The sequence below is a fragment of the Primulina eburnea genome, chromosome 4, assembly GCF_022965805.1.
Source record: "Primulina eburnea isolate SZY01 chromosome 4, ASM2296580v1, whole genome shotgun sequence".
NCBI classification, from domain to species: domain Eukaryota; kingdom Viridiplantae; phylum Streptophyta; class Magnoliopsida; order Lamiales; family Gesneriaceae; genus Primulina; species Primulina eburnea.
Genome location: NC_133104.1, coordinates 40,020,461 through 40,039,993, shown reverse-complemented (window position 1 = coordinate 40,039,993; position 19,533 = coordinate 40,020,461). Strand labels below are relative to the sequence as shown.

Genomic DNA, 19,533 nt, shown 5'->3' with positions numbered 1-19,533 from the left:
GTCTTACACAAATTTTTATGTCCAAAAATAACTGAAAAATTGTACATTTGGCATCATTTAATATTTTTTTCACATCCACACTTTAGTAGGAACGAACAAAATTAGTTTTGCTATAGCTTATTAATTTCATTTCATTTTAAAAAAAAAATCATTTCAAGTCGGGCGTAACAAATACAATTTGATAAAGAAATATATATTATATTAATTTACTATACAAGATTCAATTAATTCCCAACTGATCTCTTCATCTATTTAAAACTAAAATAACATATTAATAAATAAAAATTAGTTATAATCTGTAAGACGGGTCAAGCCTACCCATATTCACAATAAAAAGTAATACTCTTAGCATAAAAAGTAATACTTTTTCATGGGTGACCCAAATAAGAGATCCGTCTCACAAATACGACCCGTGAGACCGTCTCACACAAGTTTTTGCCTTATGAAAATTCAGGTACCGAGTCACAAGTAAACATTATATATTAGCTCAAGACAAACTACTCTCCATAACCACGCCCTTCTCGAGAAGTCGTGTACAATTAACGTTTTCTTATTCAGATGCGATATGAATTATGATATTCCTGATAAATCTCTGGGGTCTCACAAGGTCTAACCCATGTAAGCAGGTCGAGAAAAAAGCGATGGGCCTGGCTGAAGTAGGGCTAGGATGTTAGTCGGGGATGATTTGAATGGAAGGAACTTGTGTGAAGGAACGACGTGAACTATATCGTTCGACCTGTAAAACCAAACGTAGTTCAAAGGGATGGAAGGGGTAAGGGCGAGAGCAGGATTATACGAGGTCCAAACAAGTTGTCCTTGGTGGGGTGATGATGCTTGGATCGATTGAGTGAACTTGGTGGACAATCTACCGAGTAGAGATGTGTATATGAAGATTTTTGACCTGATGGGATGAGCTCGGGTCAGATAATATGTAAACGATCAACAAAAAAAATGTCACTCGACACCAGAAGGGTTTCCTGCATGGTCACTCCAATGTTAAAATCAGTACATGACACACTAAGTGGAGAGAAAAATTATTGAATGCAATAGAATACAATATCTCATGTCTCAAATGAATTAGCAAACCTTCGTATTTATAGAGGAGAAAATGACCTTGTTTGCAGCACCTGGACACTCTTCCTAATTAGATATCTACCCACGCCTACTATATTCTGACTTTAGAGATGACGACTCATATCGTCCTTGGTTTTGTCACGGGCACTGATTTGTCTTGTTAATTATTACGAGGTATAGCTAGTGACCGATGATTATGGACCTCGCTCCCATCTCCTCATGGTTGTTCTGAGTAGGAAGGAACCGACTTGGACGGTCTTCCTGGTGACCGGGTAAGGTGAGTCACGATCGGATTGCCTGAAACGTGGAGGCGCACAAACACCTCGATATCGGTGGACAAGGTTTACGATCATTTAACTTGATCTTCTCGGGCACCCTGCCTTGCTTGGTCAATGAAGACTCAAAAGTGCTTCAAGTGCCAGGATGCCAAGGGCTTCCCAGCCTGGCCAGACAACTTTTCCACTTGGCAGTATCATTCAACTATGTCATGCCCGACCAAAAATATGAGCCATTGCTTGTGTGAGTATATATTGGTCTGATATGCTTCCCGTGTTGCTGCATGCTTGTGGTTGTTTAAACATGTTACTCTTTATTTATCCAGATTGACTTCCACCAGTCTCTCTTGACTTCCCGAGACCAACTCTAGACTGGTCCTGCATTGGTTCTCCTTTCTTGTCCGAGTTCAAAGATGACCCGGAGTCCGGACTCTTTCCAAGGCATTATCACTATCAGGCAACACATGGAGGAAGTTGGGAGATAAATCTAGGCTCGTGAATGATTGCCCGAGGTGAGGGACCAAGGCGAAGGTCCTAGCTAGGAGGCCGAGCTCCCAGGCGAGATTTGGTGTGGGCTCAGTGAGTTGAGCTCGGGAGGTGTCCCGACCTCCTTTGTCAAGTGGCCGAGGTCGAAAAGGGAGGGAGTGCAGTGTTGGAGATATATCTTATATTTTCGAATGTCTGGAAGTAGAGAGGACATCTAGAAGGATTGTACGATTTTTTGGATAAACTGCTGTCAAATATTTTCTTAGATATTATCATATCTAGTCAAGAAAAGAATCCTTGATAAAAAAGGGATTCTAATTCAAACAGGTAAGGTTAGCTTAGAAATACAAAGTTTGCCTTACACTTTTATTTATTTATTATTATTATATTCATCATATTTGCATTCTTAATCCACGCTCGAAAACCCTTTCGACTTTCTTTCACGTGTATAGGATCTCGGCCACTTCTGGTAACTATTTCAGGTATTATATCACCATAACAATCATAGTTACAGAATTTTATTTGTTCATAATAAAAAAGTTAAAAATCCAATCGGAAAAAATAAAAAATGTAGAGATAGGTCGTACTTGAGTGGTGAGCAATTGTTTAAGCACAAACTAATTTATTTTTGAAAGCAGGTTAATTTTGAGTTTGACTACAGCTTCGACGAGCTCCATCTATTTTCCCGAGAGATTACAAGAATTAACTTCCTTCCAAAATTTTGTGGATTATTTAATCCCCAAAAAATAATAAGAATCAAATCACAACCTACTAAATACTTAAAATAGTTATAAAATAACTCAAAAATTTGCACCACTAATGAGATACATCTTAAAACTAGTGCTATGGTTATATCTATTTAAAAATTCAAACGTTTGGATAAGTATTAAAGAAATTATTTTAATAGTTTTACAAAATTTGAAAAGTGGTTAATGATAAATAAATAAATACATAAATTTATTAAAATGGATTTTTATAATTTTTTTAAAATAAAATACAATACTTTTAAGGAGATATTGTTGATATTTTAAAAAATTCCATCGTGAAACCAAAATTAATTATTCTATATATTTCAAACTCAATAATATTTTATAGACACAAGTACATTATATTTCTCAAAATATTTTTAAATTTATTTGGCTCTATATTATCGAACTGTATGTTTCCCACAAAATTTTGTAATCTCTTTCAACATAGCTAACTTAGCTTTTTTAAATTTTCTTCCTCTAGCTATTTTTCATTTATATATACATACGTTGTTTTTTGTTTTTTTGTGTGAACTTCTAAAACGACGTAACTACGTACATCGATCAATAAAATGTACATTCCTTGATTATCTCCTATCTCCTCTCTCAACTTTTGTGTACGTATAGATAATATACATACATTCTCCTCGTCAGGGCATATAAAATGGCATTCGTGTCATGAAAAAGTTCTGTTCATGAACCAAAAGAAGTGCCTTACATACATAACATGTCTCATCCTAACCCATTCCGTGAATTCTGCAACTCGGAAATCCCATCCGACGATTCTGTCTCATCATGTCCCTACACTCCCTTGCTTGGCTCCTCCGCTGCCCCGTTGTCGTCGCCGAAGCACCAACGCAGGCCCTCCACGGTTATCCTCCTCCTGATTTTGGGGATGTTGGGGGTTGCGTTACTTGTAGTAGTGGCAGTGAGAAATGGAAATGCACCTAATGAGGTGGTTTCAAAGCCATCGGATTATGATTGGACGCGGCGGTCGGAGAAGATGAGGCCGGTGGCGCGTGGGGTGGCAGAGGGGGTGTCCGCCAAGAGCTTTTGGCCATTGTTACAGGTTGGGCCTGCATATCCATGGACTGCTAAATTATTGGCTTGGCAAAGAACTGCTTTTCATTTCCAGCCTATAAAGAATTGGATGAATGGTTTGATACTCTCTCTCTCAACCTTTTAATTTTTTCATTCTTCGACAATGTCAAATTACAAATCATTTCTAAGGATTTTAAGATTTTATCCTACAGTCCACATATTATACTAAGGCATGTTTCTTCTTTGTTTCTTGGTGGTTTTCCGGATGCTTCGGCTGGCATTGGTTTTGTTGGGAAATATATTGGATCGTCACGTTTCAGATCCCAATGGTAAGTACATTGTATTTATTTAGGAGAAAGGCATTAATTACGTAAAGGTACATAGGATTTGTATAACCAATGGTAAATAATGTTTAGGAAATATTTCTTTTTTTTCCCCAGAAATTAATGGTATTTCGCCATCGTGATTCGTTAGAATCTTTAATCCATGTAATTATTGCTAAAAATGACCTCCAACTCGTTAATTGATATCAGGTCCATTGCTGTACAAGGGATGGTACCACTTGTTCTATCAATACAACCCATACGGTGCAGTATGGGGCAACATTGTTTGGGGTCATGCAGTTTCAAAGGACCTCATACATTGGCGCCACCTCCCGCTCGCCATGGTCCCCGACCACTGGTACGATATTAATGGTGTGTGGACAGGTTCCGCCACAGTGCTTGAAGATGGCCAGCTTGTCATGCTCTATACGGGATCGACAAATGAGTCGGTTCAAGTTCAAAATCTTGCATACCCTGCTGACACGAGGGATCCTCTTCTCATCGATTGGGTCAAGTATTCAGGTAACCCTGTCTTAGTCCCTCCACCAGGGATTGAAGCTAAGGACTTCCGTGACCCAACCACTGCATGGTTGACACCTGAAGGGATGTGGCGCATAGCCATTGGCTCTAAGGTTAACAAGACTGGGATTTCATTGATCTATGACACCAAGGACTTTAAAACCTTTTAAGCCTCTCGAGGGGGTGCTCCGGGCGGTTCCAGGTACGGGTATGTGGGAATGCGTGGATTTCTACCCTGTTTCGAAGATCATGGAAAACGGGCTGGGCACATCGGTTAATGGTCCTGGAGTTAAACACGTTTTGAAGACTAGTCTTGATGATGACAGAAATGACTACTACGCTCTTGGAAGTTATGATAGTGATGCTGGAATATGGATCCCGGATGATCCAAAAATAGATGTTGGTATTGGGTTAAGATATGACTACGGGATTTTCTACGCGTCAAAGACGTTTTACGATTAAGCAAATAATAGAAGAATCTTGTGGGGATGGATCAAAGAGACAGACAGTGAAAAGGCTGATGTACAAAAGGGTTGGTCATCACTTCAGGTATATTAGCTTCTTCAGTTATTACATCATATTTAATATGAAACTTAAAAGGCTGTTGGAAGGATCAATAAGTAAGGCATAAACGTCTTCTTTTATTAAAAGCTTTTAAGTTTCTGAAAAAAATGATAATAATACAACCTGAAAGTCTTCCGGAATATATAAAATATTTCTATAACTAATGATAAGATAGTAATATAAATTAAATAACAAGATGAAGCATTTTACTTATCCTAACAACCTTATCGACACTTATCAACACTATCCTAACAACTTTATCGACACTTATCAACACTCCCCCTCAAGCTGGAATGTACAAACTATACATTCCTAGCTTGTCAACTATTGTTCCAAACAATGGCCTAAATAGGCCTTTTGTTAGGATATCGACAGTTTGTTCCGAAGTTGGAATATATGTTATGTTGATTGTTCCTTCATCGATCTTCTCTTTAATAAAGTGTCGGTCAACTTCAACGTGTTTAGTTCGATCATGATGCAACAGATTGTGACAAATGTTTATTGCAGCCTTGTTATCACAAAATAGTTTCAATGGCATCCTTACATTCATTTTCAGTTTTCCGAGCAACATTTTCAGCCGCAAGGCTTCACACATACCATGAGCAACTTATCTTAATTTAGCTTCTGCGCTGCTCCTTGCTACTACTGGTTGTTTTTTACTCTTCCAAGTTACCAAATTCCCTAGACAAAGGAACAATATCCTGACGTGGATCTTTTATCACTCACTGATCCGCCCAATCTGCATCAATGAATATTTCAACATTTCTTGCTTCTGTTTTCTTGAAGAAAAGTCCCTTTATTGGTGTCCCCTTGAGGTACCTTAATATTCGATAGACGGATCTCATGTGGTCTTCAGACGGGGCATGCATAAATTGTCTTACACAACTCACTGAAAAAGCTATGTCTGGTCTACTATGAGCAAGATAAATTAGTCTCCCTACCAAACATTGATTTCTCCTTTCTCCATAGGGGAACATCCTAGCATTCCCATCTCATTCAGAAAATCAATCACATACTTCCACTGAGACACTGAGATTCCAGTTTTGTTCCTCTCCACTTCCATGCCAAGAAAGTACCTCAGTTTTCTCAGATCTTTCATTTCAAACTCAGCTGCCAGCTTCAGTTTCAGCCTATCAATGTGTCTAGATCATCTCCAGTAAGAAAAATTTCATCTACATAAATAATAAGAATCGTTATTTTTCCATCCTTATGTCTGTAAAATAGGGTATAATCAGTATAAGCCTGTAGAAATTCAAGTTTTAGGATCACTTTAGTGAGCTTGTCAAACCAAGCTCGTGGAGATTGCTTAAGGACGTACAATGGCTTTTTAACCTGCAAACTTTACCACTCTTCCTCTCCTCATCAAAACTAGGAAGTAGTTCCATGTATAACTCTTCTTCTAGATATCTATTCAAAAAAGCATTCTTTACATCCAGTTGATATAGTGGCCAATCTAGATTTGTTGCTAAGGATAATAAAACTCGTATTGTATTGATCTTTGTCATTGGTGCAAAGGTTTCTTGATAATCCACACCATATGTCTTTGTGTATCCCTTCACAACCAATCTTGCTTTATAACGTTCAATTGAGCCATTAGCCTTGACATGAATTTTATCCTTGTGTTTTTGAACAATTTCCGAAGTTTCAATCATTTCAAGTGCCCGCATTTCTTCTAGGATAGCTTGTTTCCATCTGAAATTGTTCCAAGCCTCTTGTGTTGTGGTTGGGCACTTGATAGATTGGAGATTATTGCCTGAACCAGAGCTTATAAATTTTCATGTGCCACATACTTAGCCACTGGTGATATTGTGTGCAGGACCTGGTTCTCTTTCACAATGCAATTGTGACATCTAAGTCTGGGCAAGAGACATCATTCTGTAGACCATATAAATCTGGACCAGAGACATTCTACAGACCATCTATAGTATCAGTAGACTGAAATTCCGAGTTGGAGACTTGGATTCCAAGAGTCTTTGGTTCTACCACAGTATCTGAATGTTTCTTTTGTGAGAAGAGCAAAGAAAATGACTGTAGTAATTCTCCCCCTGCCGTTGACAGACTTGGAGTAGGAGAAGGAGTATGATGAGTAGGTGGATTCCAATGATATTCCCAAGCATTTGGAAGGACTAGATCTAAATTTTTTTTCTCTTCATCATGGAAAGGGGTATGGAAAGAATGCTTGTGTTTCGAAGAAGGTAACATCTCGAGAAACAAAATATCTTTTTGTATCAACCGAATAACACAGATAACCCTTTTGGGTTGAAGAGTATCCTAAAAATATGCACTTATGAGACCGAGTATCTAGTTTACACAGATTTTGATCATGGATATGTACAAAGGTGGTGCAACCAAATACTTTGAGGTCTAAGGAAGATGACACCCTATGTTCATGAGGATATGATTGATGAAGACGATCAAGGGGAGATTGAAACTCTAAGACACATGAACGCATTTTATTTATCAAATAGAATGATGTGAGAATGGCCCCCCCAAAAAAAAATCAGGGACATGTGATGCGAACAAGAGAGCGTGCGCTACTTCTAATAAATGACAAATTTTTTTTTCTGAAATTCCGTTCTGTTGGGGTGTATTAACACAAGAACTTTGGTGAATGAGACCATTCTCACTAAAAAACTTGTCAAGTATGGAGTTAAAAAATTTTGTTCCATTATCTGAACGCAATATTGGAATAGTTGCATTTAATTGCATTTTGATCATGGAATAAAAATTTCGAAAGGTTTGTTCAAACTCCGATTTTTCCCGTAAAAGATACACCCAACAGATACGAGTATGATCATCAGTAAAAGTAATAAACCATCGTCGATTGGAAGTAACCATAATCGAGAAGGTCCCCAAATATCGCTATGAATTAGAGCAAATGATCTAGATGATTTATATGAACGAGGAGAAAAAAGAACACGTGTATGTTTTGCCAATTGACAAATTTCACATTGAAACGAATCATTATTTCGCAATAGATAAGGAAATAAATGTCTTAAATACAAGAAATTTGGATGCCTTAGTTTGGAATGCAACAATAATATGTGTTGTTTGCGAGAAAGGGGAGAATTCCCAATGGCTGTTTGAACATGGTGACTCACGATAGATTCATACCGAAAGTAGTAGAGGCCAGAGCTTGCATTAGCACTGCCAATCCTCTTCCCCGAGATCAGGTCCAGAAAAATACAAGTAGATGATGTGAAAGTAACAACAAAATTCAAACCCTTCGTAAGTTTGTTGATGGAGAGCAAATTACAAGAGAAATTAGGAACATGCAAAACATCCTTAAGAACAATCGAATGTCTGAGTAAAATAGTGCCTACACTATGGACATGAGTATACGACCCATCAACAATTTTAACCTTTTGGAGATTTGTACTGGGAATATATGATAAAAACAAATTCTTACTAGATGACATATGATCTGAAACCACAAAATTTATGATTCAAGTCTCACCTCTTGCAGTTAGGTCACTGAGGGATGTGAATTTCGTACCTTTCTCAGCCAAGTTGGAAGATCCAGCAGTACCAATAAAGAATTTACAAATTTTCTCCATTTGTGTCTTCGAGAAGCCTGCTGCATGTTGGTTTTCATCTACGTCTGAGTTGGCTGAAGCTTGAAGCCCCGTTTTTTTCTTGGTTTCTGAATTTGTTCGGGACCCAATTCGCCGGCTCACCATGTATTTTCTAGTAAGTTTCAAAAGTGTGATATGGGTTTTCACAACGTTCACACCAAGGTTTTCCGTTCTTTATATGAGGATCGATACTATTCTCTGGAGTACGTGTGGCGAGTGCCGAGTTTTCTGTAAAAGGTAAGGTATGAAACATCACCCTCTTTCGGTTTTCCTCTCTTCGAACCTCCGCGAAAACCTCATCCATTGATGGTAACGTCTTCATCCTTAGAATACGTCCAGGAACCTCGTCCAAACTTTGATCTAGCTCAGCGAGAAAGTCATAAACTCGTTCTTTTGCCATCATCTCGCGATATAAGATCCCATCGGATGGATCTTTCCATTCACAAACAATGAACAAATCCATTTCATGCCACAATTTCTTGAGCACATTGAAGTATTGAGCGACAATACCATCTTCTTGTTTCAAGTTTCGAATCTGATTACGTATTTCAAACACTTGAGAGGAATCTTCAAGATTAGAGTATGCTAAAGTCACAGCATCCAAATATCCTTAGCAGTGAGATGGAAGAGATATGTTTCACTGATACTTTCTTCCATTGAGTTTATAAGCCACGTCATTACCATTGAATTTTGAGTGTCCCAGTTTTGATAAGTGGGATCAGTGCTAGAAGGTGGTGAAACTGACCCATCAAGATATCCAAATCTTCCTTTGACCCGAATCACCAATTGGATAGAATGAGACCATTGAAGGAAATTTTTTCCTTTGAGTTTTTGATTCGTAATTTGAAGAGGTATAGATTCAAGGAAGGAGGGGAATGAATTGTGTTCAGTCCAGAGATCTTGGAGGAATTTTCTTATCCGGATGTCTCATGGCTCCCGGAATACGCCATTTTGACCATCGGTTGAAGCCTTTAAATTTGCTCTGATACCATAAAGGCTGATGAAAGGATCAATAAGTAAAGCATAAACACTTTTTTTTTATTCAAAGCTTTTATGTTTCTGAAAAAAATGATAATCAACCTCAAAGTCTTCCGGAATATATAAAATATTTCTACCACTAATGATAAGATACCAATATAATTTAAATAACAAGATCGAACATTTTACTTATCTTAATAACCTTATCGACACTTATCAACACTATCCTTCCAACCTTGTCGACTCTTATCAAAATAACTCATTATGATCAAATGTATATTTTGTAATTTAAAAATCAGGCTACTCCAAGGACAATATTGTTTGACAAAAAGACTGGCAGCAACATTCTCCAGTGGCCAGTGAAAGAGGTAGAAAAATTGAGACTAAACAAGAAGGTTTTGGACAAGGTGGAGGCAAAATCTGGTTCTATTGTACACCTTGATATTGGCTCTACTTCTCAGGTTTGAATACACAAAAAAATTGATATTTTTTGAGTTTCTTTTTGTTGGTGGTTTCCTCATAGCATGATCATTAATATTTTGCAGCTCGATATCGTGGCCGAGTTTGAAGTGGATCAGGAGGCTTTGAACAGCTTAAATGGAACAGATATGACCTACAGTTGCTCCAGCAGCGCTACTAGAGGTGGATTAGGACCATTTGGTTTGCTTGTACTGGCCGATGATGCCCTGTCAGAGCAAACTCCAGTTTACTTCTATATTTCTAAGGATACAAAAGGAAATTTCAAGACATTCTTCTGTGCTGATCACTCAAGGTAAATTTCAAACTTACGGGGATGGATTACTACCAAGTAATTTCAAAATCTCTCCATCTGATCACCCACCATCAACTGTTGGATTTCCTCTCGCTGCTCATTTAGTCCATAATCGAATCGAGTTCGCAAGTTCATAGATATTCGACACATGAACTGATTTCCTTATCACATGTTCTGTTCGTAGGTCTTCTGAGGCAACTGATGTGGACAAGAAGATCTATGGAAGCACAACACCAGTACTAGAAGGCGAAAAACTATCCATGAGAATACTTGTAAGTTTGACCTGTTGGTCATTTAGTTGTTGCAAATTTAACTAGGGAAACAAACGCGTAAAAGTTGAAACAAATCTGGTTCCGTGTAGGTGGATCACTCGATTGTCGAGAGCTTTGCTCAAGGCGGGAGGACATGCATCACGTCACGCATTTATCCCACAAAAGCCATATACGAAGATGCTAAAATCTTCTTGTTCAACAATGCTACTGATGCAGGGATCACTGCATCACTACAGATATGGCAAATGAGTAATGTGCCCATTGAATTTACCTTTCCACCCTAATCTTTGTTCATTTTTAGAATGTATTGAGTTAAGCCATTCTTTTTTATCGAGTTATTATTTTTGTTCCTATTAGTAACACGAGGGATGTTTCTTAGTTTCTATATGATCAATGGATTACGGTAAAGATAAGCGCATTGCCAATTTGTTTTTTAAAACTGAAAATTCCTCCGTGATTAAATCTTATTCTACGACTTCAATTTCTTTCCTTCAACCTAACTTTGACGGACTTTGGTTATACCGAAAAAATAGAAATCCAAAAAAAAAAAATAGTAAACCTAATCGTAAATTGATTTTTTTTATTAAAAAAAGGTTTTAATATAAACATTAAAACCAAAATTTATATGATTCGGTTTGGATTATATATGTCCAAATCAAACCGAATAAAAAAAACTAAAAATTTATTAGGGTAATAATTTTTTTATATTTTTATTTTAAATTTATATTTTATAAAACTATATTTAATTTATAATTATTTAAACTTTATATTTAAAAATTTTATTAAAAAAAATTAAATCCTTATTCTAAAATACACGAGGCTAATTGTAAAGTCGGCCTTCAAGATCTGACAAAAGAACATCAGCCCTAGCTAAAGCAGGAGCAACGTGATTTGCTGATCTCTTGACAAAAACAAATCATAAAGATTGAAAACCGAATGCTTATATTTTGCAATCTTCCAAAATAATCTCAATTGAATGGGAATCCGGAATTGAAGAATTTAATCTATGAACAATTGATAGAGCATCAGATTCAATTATGACATGAGAGAGCCAAATCTTTGATCCAACTGAGAGCTTTCCTAATTCCTAGTGCTTCGGCTACTGAAGGATTTCGAATATTTGGCAAAATCTCATGAATAGTTCCAAGAACAGATCCGAGATAATTTCTTATAATACAACCATATCCAACATGATCCGGCATGGAAAAAATTGCTGTATCAACATTACATTTCAATTAATGCTCTGGAGGTTGAGTCCACCTAATAATATTGAGCTGAATAGAAATAATAGGCAAGTTCAAAGAGATCTAATATCCAAAGCCGACGTATTTTGATTGCCGTTGCGCTCATTTGTATTAATTGTTTTATTTGGAATATTTCTTGATATCAATACTAGGATATTGCAGAGCCTAAGAAGTGGCGATCGACATCTTGTTTTAACAGGTTCGGCGGCGGCGGCGGCATTTAGCTTTAACATACCAGCTATTGCCGATCTTAATAAATTCGAAGCCGAAACTCGAGGTGAATTCGGGATTGGATCAGCTGCTCAATATGGTTCCGCAGACCTCAAGTTTGTCGCCGTCAAGATTCTTGTACTGTATTTTAACGATTTGCTTGTGTTCAAGAGAATTAACAACCATGTTCCGTGTTTATTTGTTGTTTGTGTTCATCTGAATGAGAATTTCAGGTAATTTTCTTGACATCAGATGAACATGTATTTTAGAGAGTCAAAATTGAGCTTGAAAACTATTGAATGCAGCTTTCCGGAATTCAAATGTTTTACGCACAGCTCGATATTCAATGGCAACGATGAGTTCCTTAGCCTAACATTGCATTTCCACAATATTTCCTTTTCACATGTAATTTTTAGTTGCCTTGTATTCACATAAGTTAATATGGCTGATACAGAAGAGCCAATTTAACATCTGCTGATATGAGGTAATCGGAATTCAGTGGTTCAACGTTCAATGGTACATATCTTGAGAAAACTTGCATATAAAGTTAATTTCACGGGTACTTTTATATTTCTTCCCAAAACAATGAGGAAAAAGTTGATTCCCGATTCCATTAGTTTATACATTTATGCCATAGTGTGTGGAGCACTGAAGGACGTTTTTGGTATGAAACATTCATATGCCTTCTCAAAATTTGGATAGTCTAACGAGAATAAGCAACAACGTGCTGATATTGTCTGCAACAACCAAATTATACACAGTTTGTTATAAAAACGACTACCTAGTGATCATCTGACGTTGAAGAAAGTTAGGATTTTTTTTCAGCCTCTGGACTAGGCACAGCTCAATGAGCAGTTGAAGAATCTTGTAAGTGTTTAATAGCTGGTATTTGATTTTTGTCTTTGGGACATCTTGTGATCCCTGACCATGTAACCAACCTTTACTTATGGAACTTGTTTCCTTACACGGAGTGATCTTGGGGGTGTCGTAATTGAACGTGATTTCAGTGATGCAGTAATAGACATTCTCCAGAAACAGGTACATATTAACTTATAGCATGGTTTGTAGTGTCTTTATAGGACCTGAATTGTTGTGTATTCACAAGGTTAGAACGACAATACTTACATTGTTTGGGTTTTTATGCTGTCACTTTGCGAGTATGCGAGTGGCACCAATCCTGTAACAGGAATAAGCACCAGAAAATGTCTCGGCTGTGGGAATACCCGGAGAAATGCATATGGTTCTCCATCTTCTCTTCTCAGTGCTCCTCCATCCAAATTCCTTGATCGTGACGGCTTTTTTTTATTCAGACACTGAACTATGTGATGTTAGCTGAATCATATTTGTTTATGTGTATGTACATGAGGTAGATGAAAATATGAGGTAACAATATTAGTTTTTTTGGGCCTAGAAACAGTCGGTAGCCGAGTAAATGGGTGATGTACGTAAATTTTATCAAGAATTTTTTGTGTTCCTTTTCAATCAGTAAGCCAGCTATTTCACGTCTGATTGTAACTATCTTGTATCCATTACTTTATGAAAACACGATCAATTCAAATGTTCGAAGAATCCATTGTAATTTTTTATTAAATCAATATTGCACCCCTCGGACATGCATCAAATGATACTTCTTTTCTCTACGTTGTTGAAGCTTGAAAGTAACTCACATCTCAAGCAAACAAATAGATATTTGCATTAAAGAGCACTCAACAATGTCAGTTCTGGGCAGTACCATACATTCTTATTAGAAAGCTCCAGCAATATATATTATCCTGTAGTGTACGTATACTCCATACATGTTTGGATACCAGTTTCTTTACTATTTCTTGATCAATTTGGGAAGCTTGCTGATTCAAAAACCTGATCAGAAGCCCCATTGGAGTTATTAACCCTTTCTTGACTCAGTTGAGATGCGACAAACTTGTCGAGAAATCTCCAGTCGGTCACTTGCTCAAGTACATCTTGGTCGTTGTATAGTGCGTTAACGTCCATTTGAATAGTATTGCTTTCTTGAAGTCGTTCTTCTTGGAAACCATATGGGACGTCTATCGAGCTGCTACAGTGAGCATTATTCACTGTGGATGGTGGTTGTATTTTTGGACTTTCTAGATAAGGAAGCTTGTGAAATGCTGCACCATGATCAGGAATGTTGTAATGCGATTCGAGTTCTTGTTTGCAGGTATAGTGAGGATGAGATCTTAACTTAGTTGGGTCGAAATATTTCATGAAGGAAACTTGATCGTCGCAGTTATACCAACGTACCGAGTCTTGTTCTTCCTCATATCGTATAGTGGCAGCAATTCTTTTCTTGAATACCCTACATACTGCCCATCCTTCTTCCTGGTAAAATCAATTGATGGGGATCGTTGTATTATTTCAATTCAAGAAAATCAAAAGACCGTACCCTACATCACATTTAAGTTAGACAGTGAAATTTATCTGATGTGAAATTTGTATTCTTTAAATAATGAGGTATAAAACTTTATCTTTTTAAATTTGACAGGAGATGATAATCAAACATGTAAGACATGCACTCGCCTGGGGAGTTCCATTTTCATTCGTTTCGAGTCGATATTCATGCATGATCCAGTCAGATTTTAGGCCGTTCGGGGCTCGACCTTTGTAAAATACCAACGTTTTTCTCATGCCAATCAAATCATGCTTAGAATAAATAGCCTTATCTCTTCCTGTAGCTTTCCAGAATCCAACTTTAGTAGCTCGATTAGTGCGAGTCCCCGTCGGATATTTCTTATCCTTGTGGCTGAAGAAGTAATAATCATCCTGTCCTTCTGTTCCCATCCTGCACAGTTCTGGTTTTCATTCAAGGATTAAAATGAAGTCGAATATGATCTAACCATGAACACTGAAAGGCGCTAATCAATCAAGCCGGTTCGCAACCCTTTTTGATTGACATGAACACGACATATTTCATTTATATTCTACAATCAAAATCGAGGAGACCCTGAAATGTAATTTTACAAAGTCGAGCTTGATGAGGTATAGTTTGATAATACTGAAGTCTACTACGTACCTTGAAGATCCCATGGCTCTATTTTGTATAAATCAACATCTTTTATGACATCTAAATCAATTTTTATCGAAGCAATCTTTTTTCTGAGATAGTAATCAACTAATTCTTCATCAGTGGGGTGAAATCTAAATCCAGGAGGAACATTTGAAAAAGAAGTCATATTCTTTCAATGTTTCAGGTTCCACGCCTGCAACATGATCAGTTACGAACATTGTGATGCTAAAGTTATCAAAATTGCTAGCAAGAAAATAACACGCACGTATGCGTGTATAGAATACTTTTCTTGAAACACGACCCCATGCACATACTATTTGTGTTTTTCATACTGATTTAATTAAAACATGTGGCTTGTCATAATATTTAATAAGTCGTTCCTATTAATATAAAACTCAAGATTTGTCCAATGAGACAGCATGTGACGTAATGCAAGTTTTAATTTATGGATGATTTGATTTTTTTTATGTAAAAAAACATTGGAGCCATGTTGGAAAAATAATTAAAATCATAAAAAAATAAAGATAGCAGACTAATATTAAAATTTAACGGCATACAGAAGACCAAAATCATTCTTTGATTAATGAATTCTTTGATTAATGATGAAAAATGGATAGGTCCAAGATATATATATATATGCCACCCTGATCATGGGGGAAATGCATGCAGCCTTTAATCAATGGATGATCACATATAGGTGTAGGTAAAAACAACTCGAGTTTGCTTTTGCTTGAGGCAAGAAAAATTAATAAAAACTTTTTTTTTTAATTTTTTAAACACAAAATATATTTGGATCAGCAGAAAATATTTACAATGATTCTGTAAGAATCATCCAGCAAGCTAAAAGATCATTCAAGAATTAAAAGTACATTCGCAGTTCAAGGGGATTTGTTTTATTTGCATTTAGTATGAAAAATATCGGTATTACCGGAAACAAATGCTTTATAAGTAGAATAATTCGTGAATAATTAAATAGGTCAAAACACAGAGAAAAGGCAGAAGGGAACTGATCAAAATTTCAAACTGGAGAACCCATGATGAAGAATTTTCAGTTCAAAATATTTAATAAAATTATCATTTATAGTTGGAGAATAAGATGAAAATCTTTGGAACTACTTTCGGAAATGAAAATACATTGCAGATCTGGCTCAATATTTCCTCCTCGTTTTCTACTAAATCAGGCCTAAATAAAGAACTGGGAATAATATTGTCTAGAAGGCAGCTCGAATTATTTATATATATGCAGCGACACTGTGGAATCAATTTAAGCAAACGAAAAGAAATGGTGAGGAATAAAAATCAAAACCTTTTCATCTGGAATTGAACTGACCCTTGTGATTTTTTCAAGGAATGATCAGATCCCGAGGAAGTTAAGAGGAAAGGGGAAGGTTTTTTTTTTCTTCCTTTTATGATCCAATGAAATAAAGAAAGATACATATGACTATAGTCTATATATACAATTATTATCTTAGTTTTTCATTAACCGAGTTTATTAATTAATTTATAAATATATTGCTTTGCATAGCGAGTGTTTAGTGTATGATTAATAAAATAGTTGGAAAGAGGAAACACATGTAGTAGTGTATATTATTTTACCAAAAATTATAACTGATGATATTAGTAATAGTCAAAACATTCATGTTCTATGGTTGTCATAATAGAGATAGCTATTGTGTTCCAACAATCTTCACAAAATAATTACGCTCATTGCAATCAATTGGAATCGAATGTGTGACATTAACTATGATATTAATTGTAGGACCGATTGCTTGTCCCTTTACGAAAAATTATAGCTTGTGTTGATGATATAACTCAAATATTTTAAACTATATAGCTTTTTAAACTGTATAGCTTCTAAACATCACTATTCGATCAATATCTCAACATAAATAATTATTGTATCTCAAGACTATGCATACAAAAAACCATGAAATCTTAATTTAATTACTATGAATGATGATTACCTTATAATGTTTTGGAGTGTGGGAAAAGCTAGCTCAGCGGGGAAAACGGGAGGCGGTGGCAGGTGAAGCTCAAATATATAATATATTACTCCACCAGCAATTGATATACGTACACTAACAATACTAGTACTACATACATACTGTGCTCTTTATTTTGAGAGAGTGATTATGAATTGAATAATTGAATAAAAGAGTATTAATTTGATTTAAAAACGAATATATGAATAAAAGTATCTAAAAGTATTGTATAATTGTTTAGTGATAAATGAATCCGTAGATATCATACTATATATAGAGATGTAATCGAGCCGAGCCGAACTCTTGAATGTTTGAGATTGGTTCATTTATAATCGAGCCGAGCTTGAGCTTTATTTAACGAATATATGCATGACTCACGAACTTATTCAAGTCTTTATCGAGCCTAAACAAGCTTAATAAATATGACTTATACATTTAAATTTTCATTAAATTAAATAAAAAATAAATTATATATTTAAAGAAAAATATATTATTCTTATTAAAATTTGTAAATTTATTATAATAAATAAATTTAATAGATTTTTCTATATATTTCATAAATAATATGTAAAATCAATAAATCAAATATCAAAACTATCATTTTTCATCTAAAAAATTAGTCATGAACTTACCAACAAACATGTTCACGAGCTAACGAGCCGAATACTTTAAAGCTTGAGTTTGGTTTGTTTATCTTAACGATCCTCATTAAATGAGCTCAAACGAGCTTTTATCGAATCGAGCTTCGAATAGCTCACAAACGGTTTGGTTCGTTTACATCCCTGACTATACACACACAGACATGCATATATGTATTTAATATGTAAGCAAATAATAGTATTGAAAAATTCATGTGTAGACTAACGAGCTTGAAAACGATCATGTAAGCATATTTTTTCTTTATCAGTTCTTAATTCCGATTTTAAAAGTTCTCTTCCGTGAGGATTAAATAGTGTTTGCAACTTCTAAAAAAAGTGATTTCGCCAATAAATACTTTAAAAATCAATTTTTATGTTCATTAAAATCATATTTTGTAATAATAGTTTCTGCTTAATTTAAGCAAAGTGATCTCTTAGTTGGTCTCATGGTGATTTGATTTTTAAAAAATGATTATGATATTTTGGTAAATAAATGAAAATCTATTTGAACACTCTATTTTTTTATTATTTTGAAGAGATAGATGTGTTCTCCAATTCAAGATTTTTTTTGATATTTTAATAAAAAAAACTAATATTAGAATAATTTATTTATCAAATAATCTAACTAAAAATTTAACTTTTCATTTTTATTTTCAAACAATACATTCTTTTGAATTTTTAAAATTCTTCACAATTTATTTGGTTTGGACTTCTCCTCGGTGGCTGTAGGTAGCCTGGTCTGACGTGGGTTTCATATTTTTGAGTTAATTGTGTCACATTTTATTCGAATTTTTGCAAGATCCAATATACATGCATGGATTGTGTATTATCAAATTTATTTAAGATCTACAAACCATCAAAATCAATATCACTGGCGATATATGTTCGTATTGTATGCTTACATAATCGTTTTATATGTTTATATTTTTAGTGAAATAATTTGGAATTTGACGTGGTCTTCTTTTTTTTATGTATTTTATTTTTATTGTTCCTTGTTATATTGGGGATCGACTTCTTATTTTTTTTCTTAATTTTTTTCCAAGCTATTCTTTATAGTTATCTAAAAAAAAAGCATTACTTAATTGATTAAAAAATATTGTGTACTTTTGTGAGTAATTTTCATTCTTGTTCGATAAGTTATCAAATAAATAATTAGTAAATTAATTAAAAATAAAAGTGATAATTGTAATTTTGAAGTGGTCATACCAAGATAATTATTGTTGGTGATGGAATAGGTGCAAATCTAAAATTGTACGAAAGTTTTCGCAACAAGCGCTGGAATAAGAAAGAAACAGAAAGTAAGTCGATACTAGAGTCGAACTCTATATCTTTAACACGAATTTATCACACACATATGGTCCTTATGTAATGTAGAAACCGTCTTTTAAATATAAACCAAATACATTATAAAAAATATTATACAAGTACGCAACGCATGCGTCGGCACATTAGTTTTTATAATGTGTAAACCTCTTAGAATAACTATATGTGGTAATATTAATGAATTTTATTCCTATATTTTTTTACACAATAACTATGGATTGTAAAATGGGTCCACCTACTAAGTTATGAAGTTTTTTGGTGGCTTAGGCGTGCCGATATGTTAATATCTACCTTCACTTGATCTTCCTTCTTCCCCTACAATTTAGGGAAAAAATGCCCCTCGCCAGTATTATTGATTTGTTTTTGATAAGGGGAAAAAACTTTTACTACAAAGAATAGATTTTTATAGCTATATTACATGGAAATGATTTTCGACAATGTGGAATTTGCAAACAATAGAAATCGACTAAGGATATATGTGAAATA

The 19,533-nt window shown here is 35.2% G+C and overlaps 1 protein-coding gene and 1 pseudogene across 2 annotated transcripts; one reads left to right on the top strand and one right to left on the bottom strand.

The window, feature by feature from the left end:
• Positions 1–3,219: 3,219 nt before the first annotated feature.
• LOC140828875 (acid beta-fructofuranosidase-like) lies at positions 3,220–11,092 on the top strand (annotated as a pseudogene).
• Positions 11,093–13,761: 2,669 nt separating this feature from the next.
• LOC140829872 (NAC domain-containing protein 7-like) lies at positions 13,762–16,510 on the bottom strand. 2 transcript variants are annotated; one of them, XM_073193153.1, is made up of 4 exons: positions 16,411–16,510; positions 15,111–15,297; positions 14,614–14,889; positions 13,762–14,415 (listed from the first exon to the last, which is right to left on the bottom strand). In XM_073193153.1, exons 2-4 carry the CDS (start codon positions 15,268–15,270, stop codon positions 13,910–13,912), a joined length of 942 nt encoding a protein of 313 aa, XP_073049254.1. In that variant the 5' UTR covers positions 15,271–15,297; positions 16,411–16,510; the 3' UTR covers positions 13,762–13,909. The 2 variants fall into 2 exon arrangements, with proteins under 2 accessions (XP_073049254.1, XP_073049253.1); XM_073193152.1 differs by having other exon boundaries at positions 16,239–16,498.
• Positions 16,511–19,533: the final 3,023 nt, after the last annotated feature.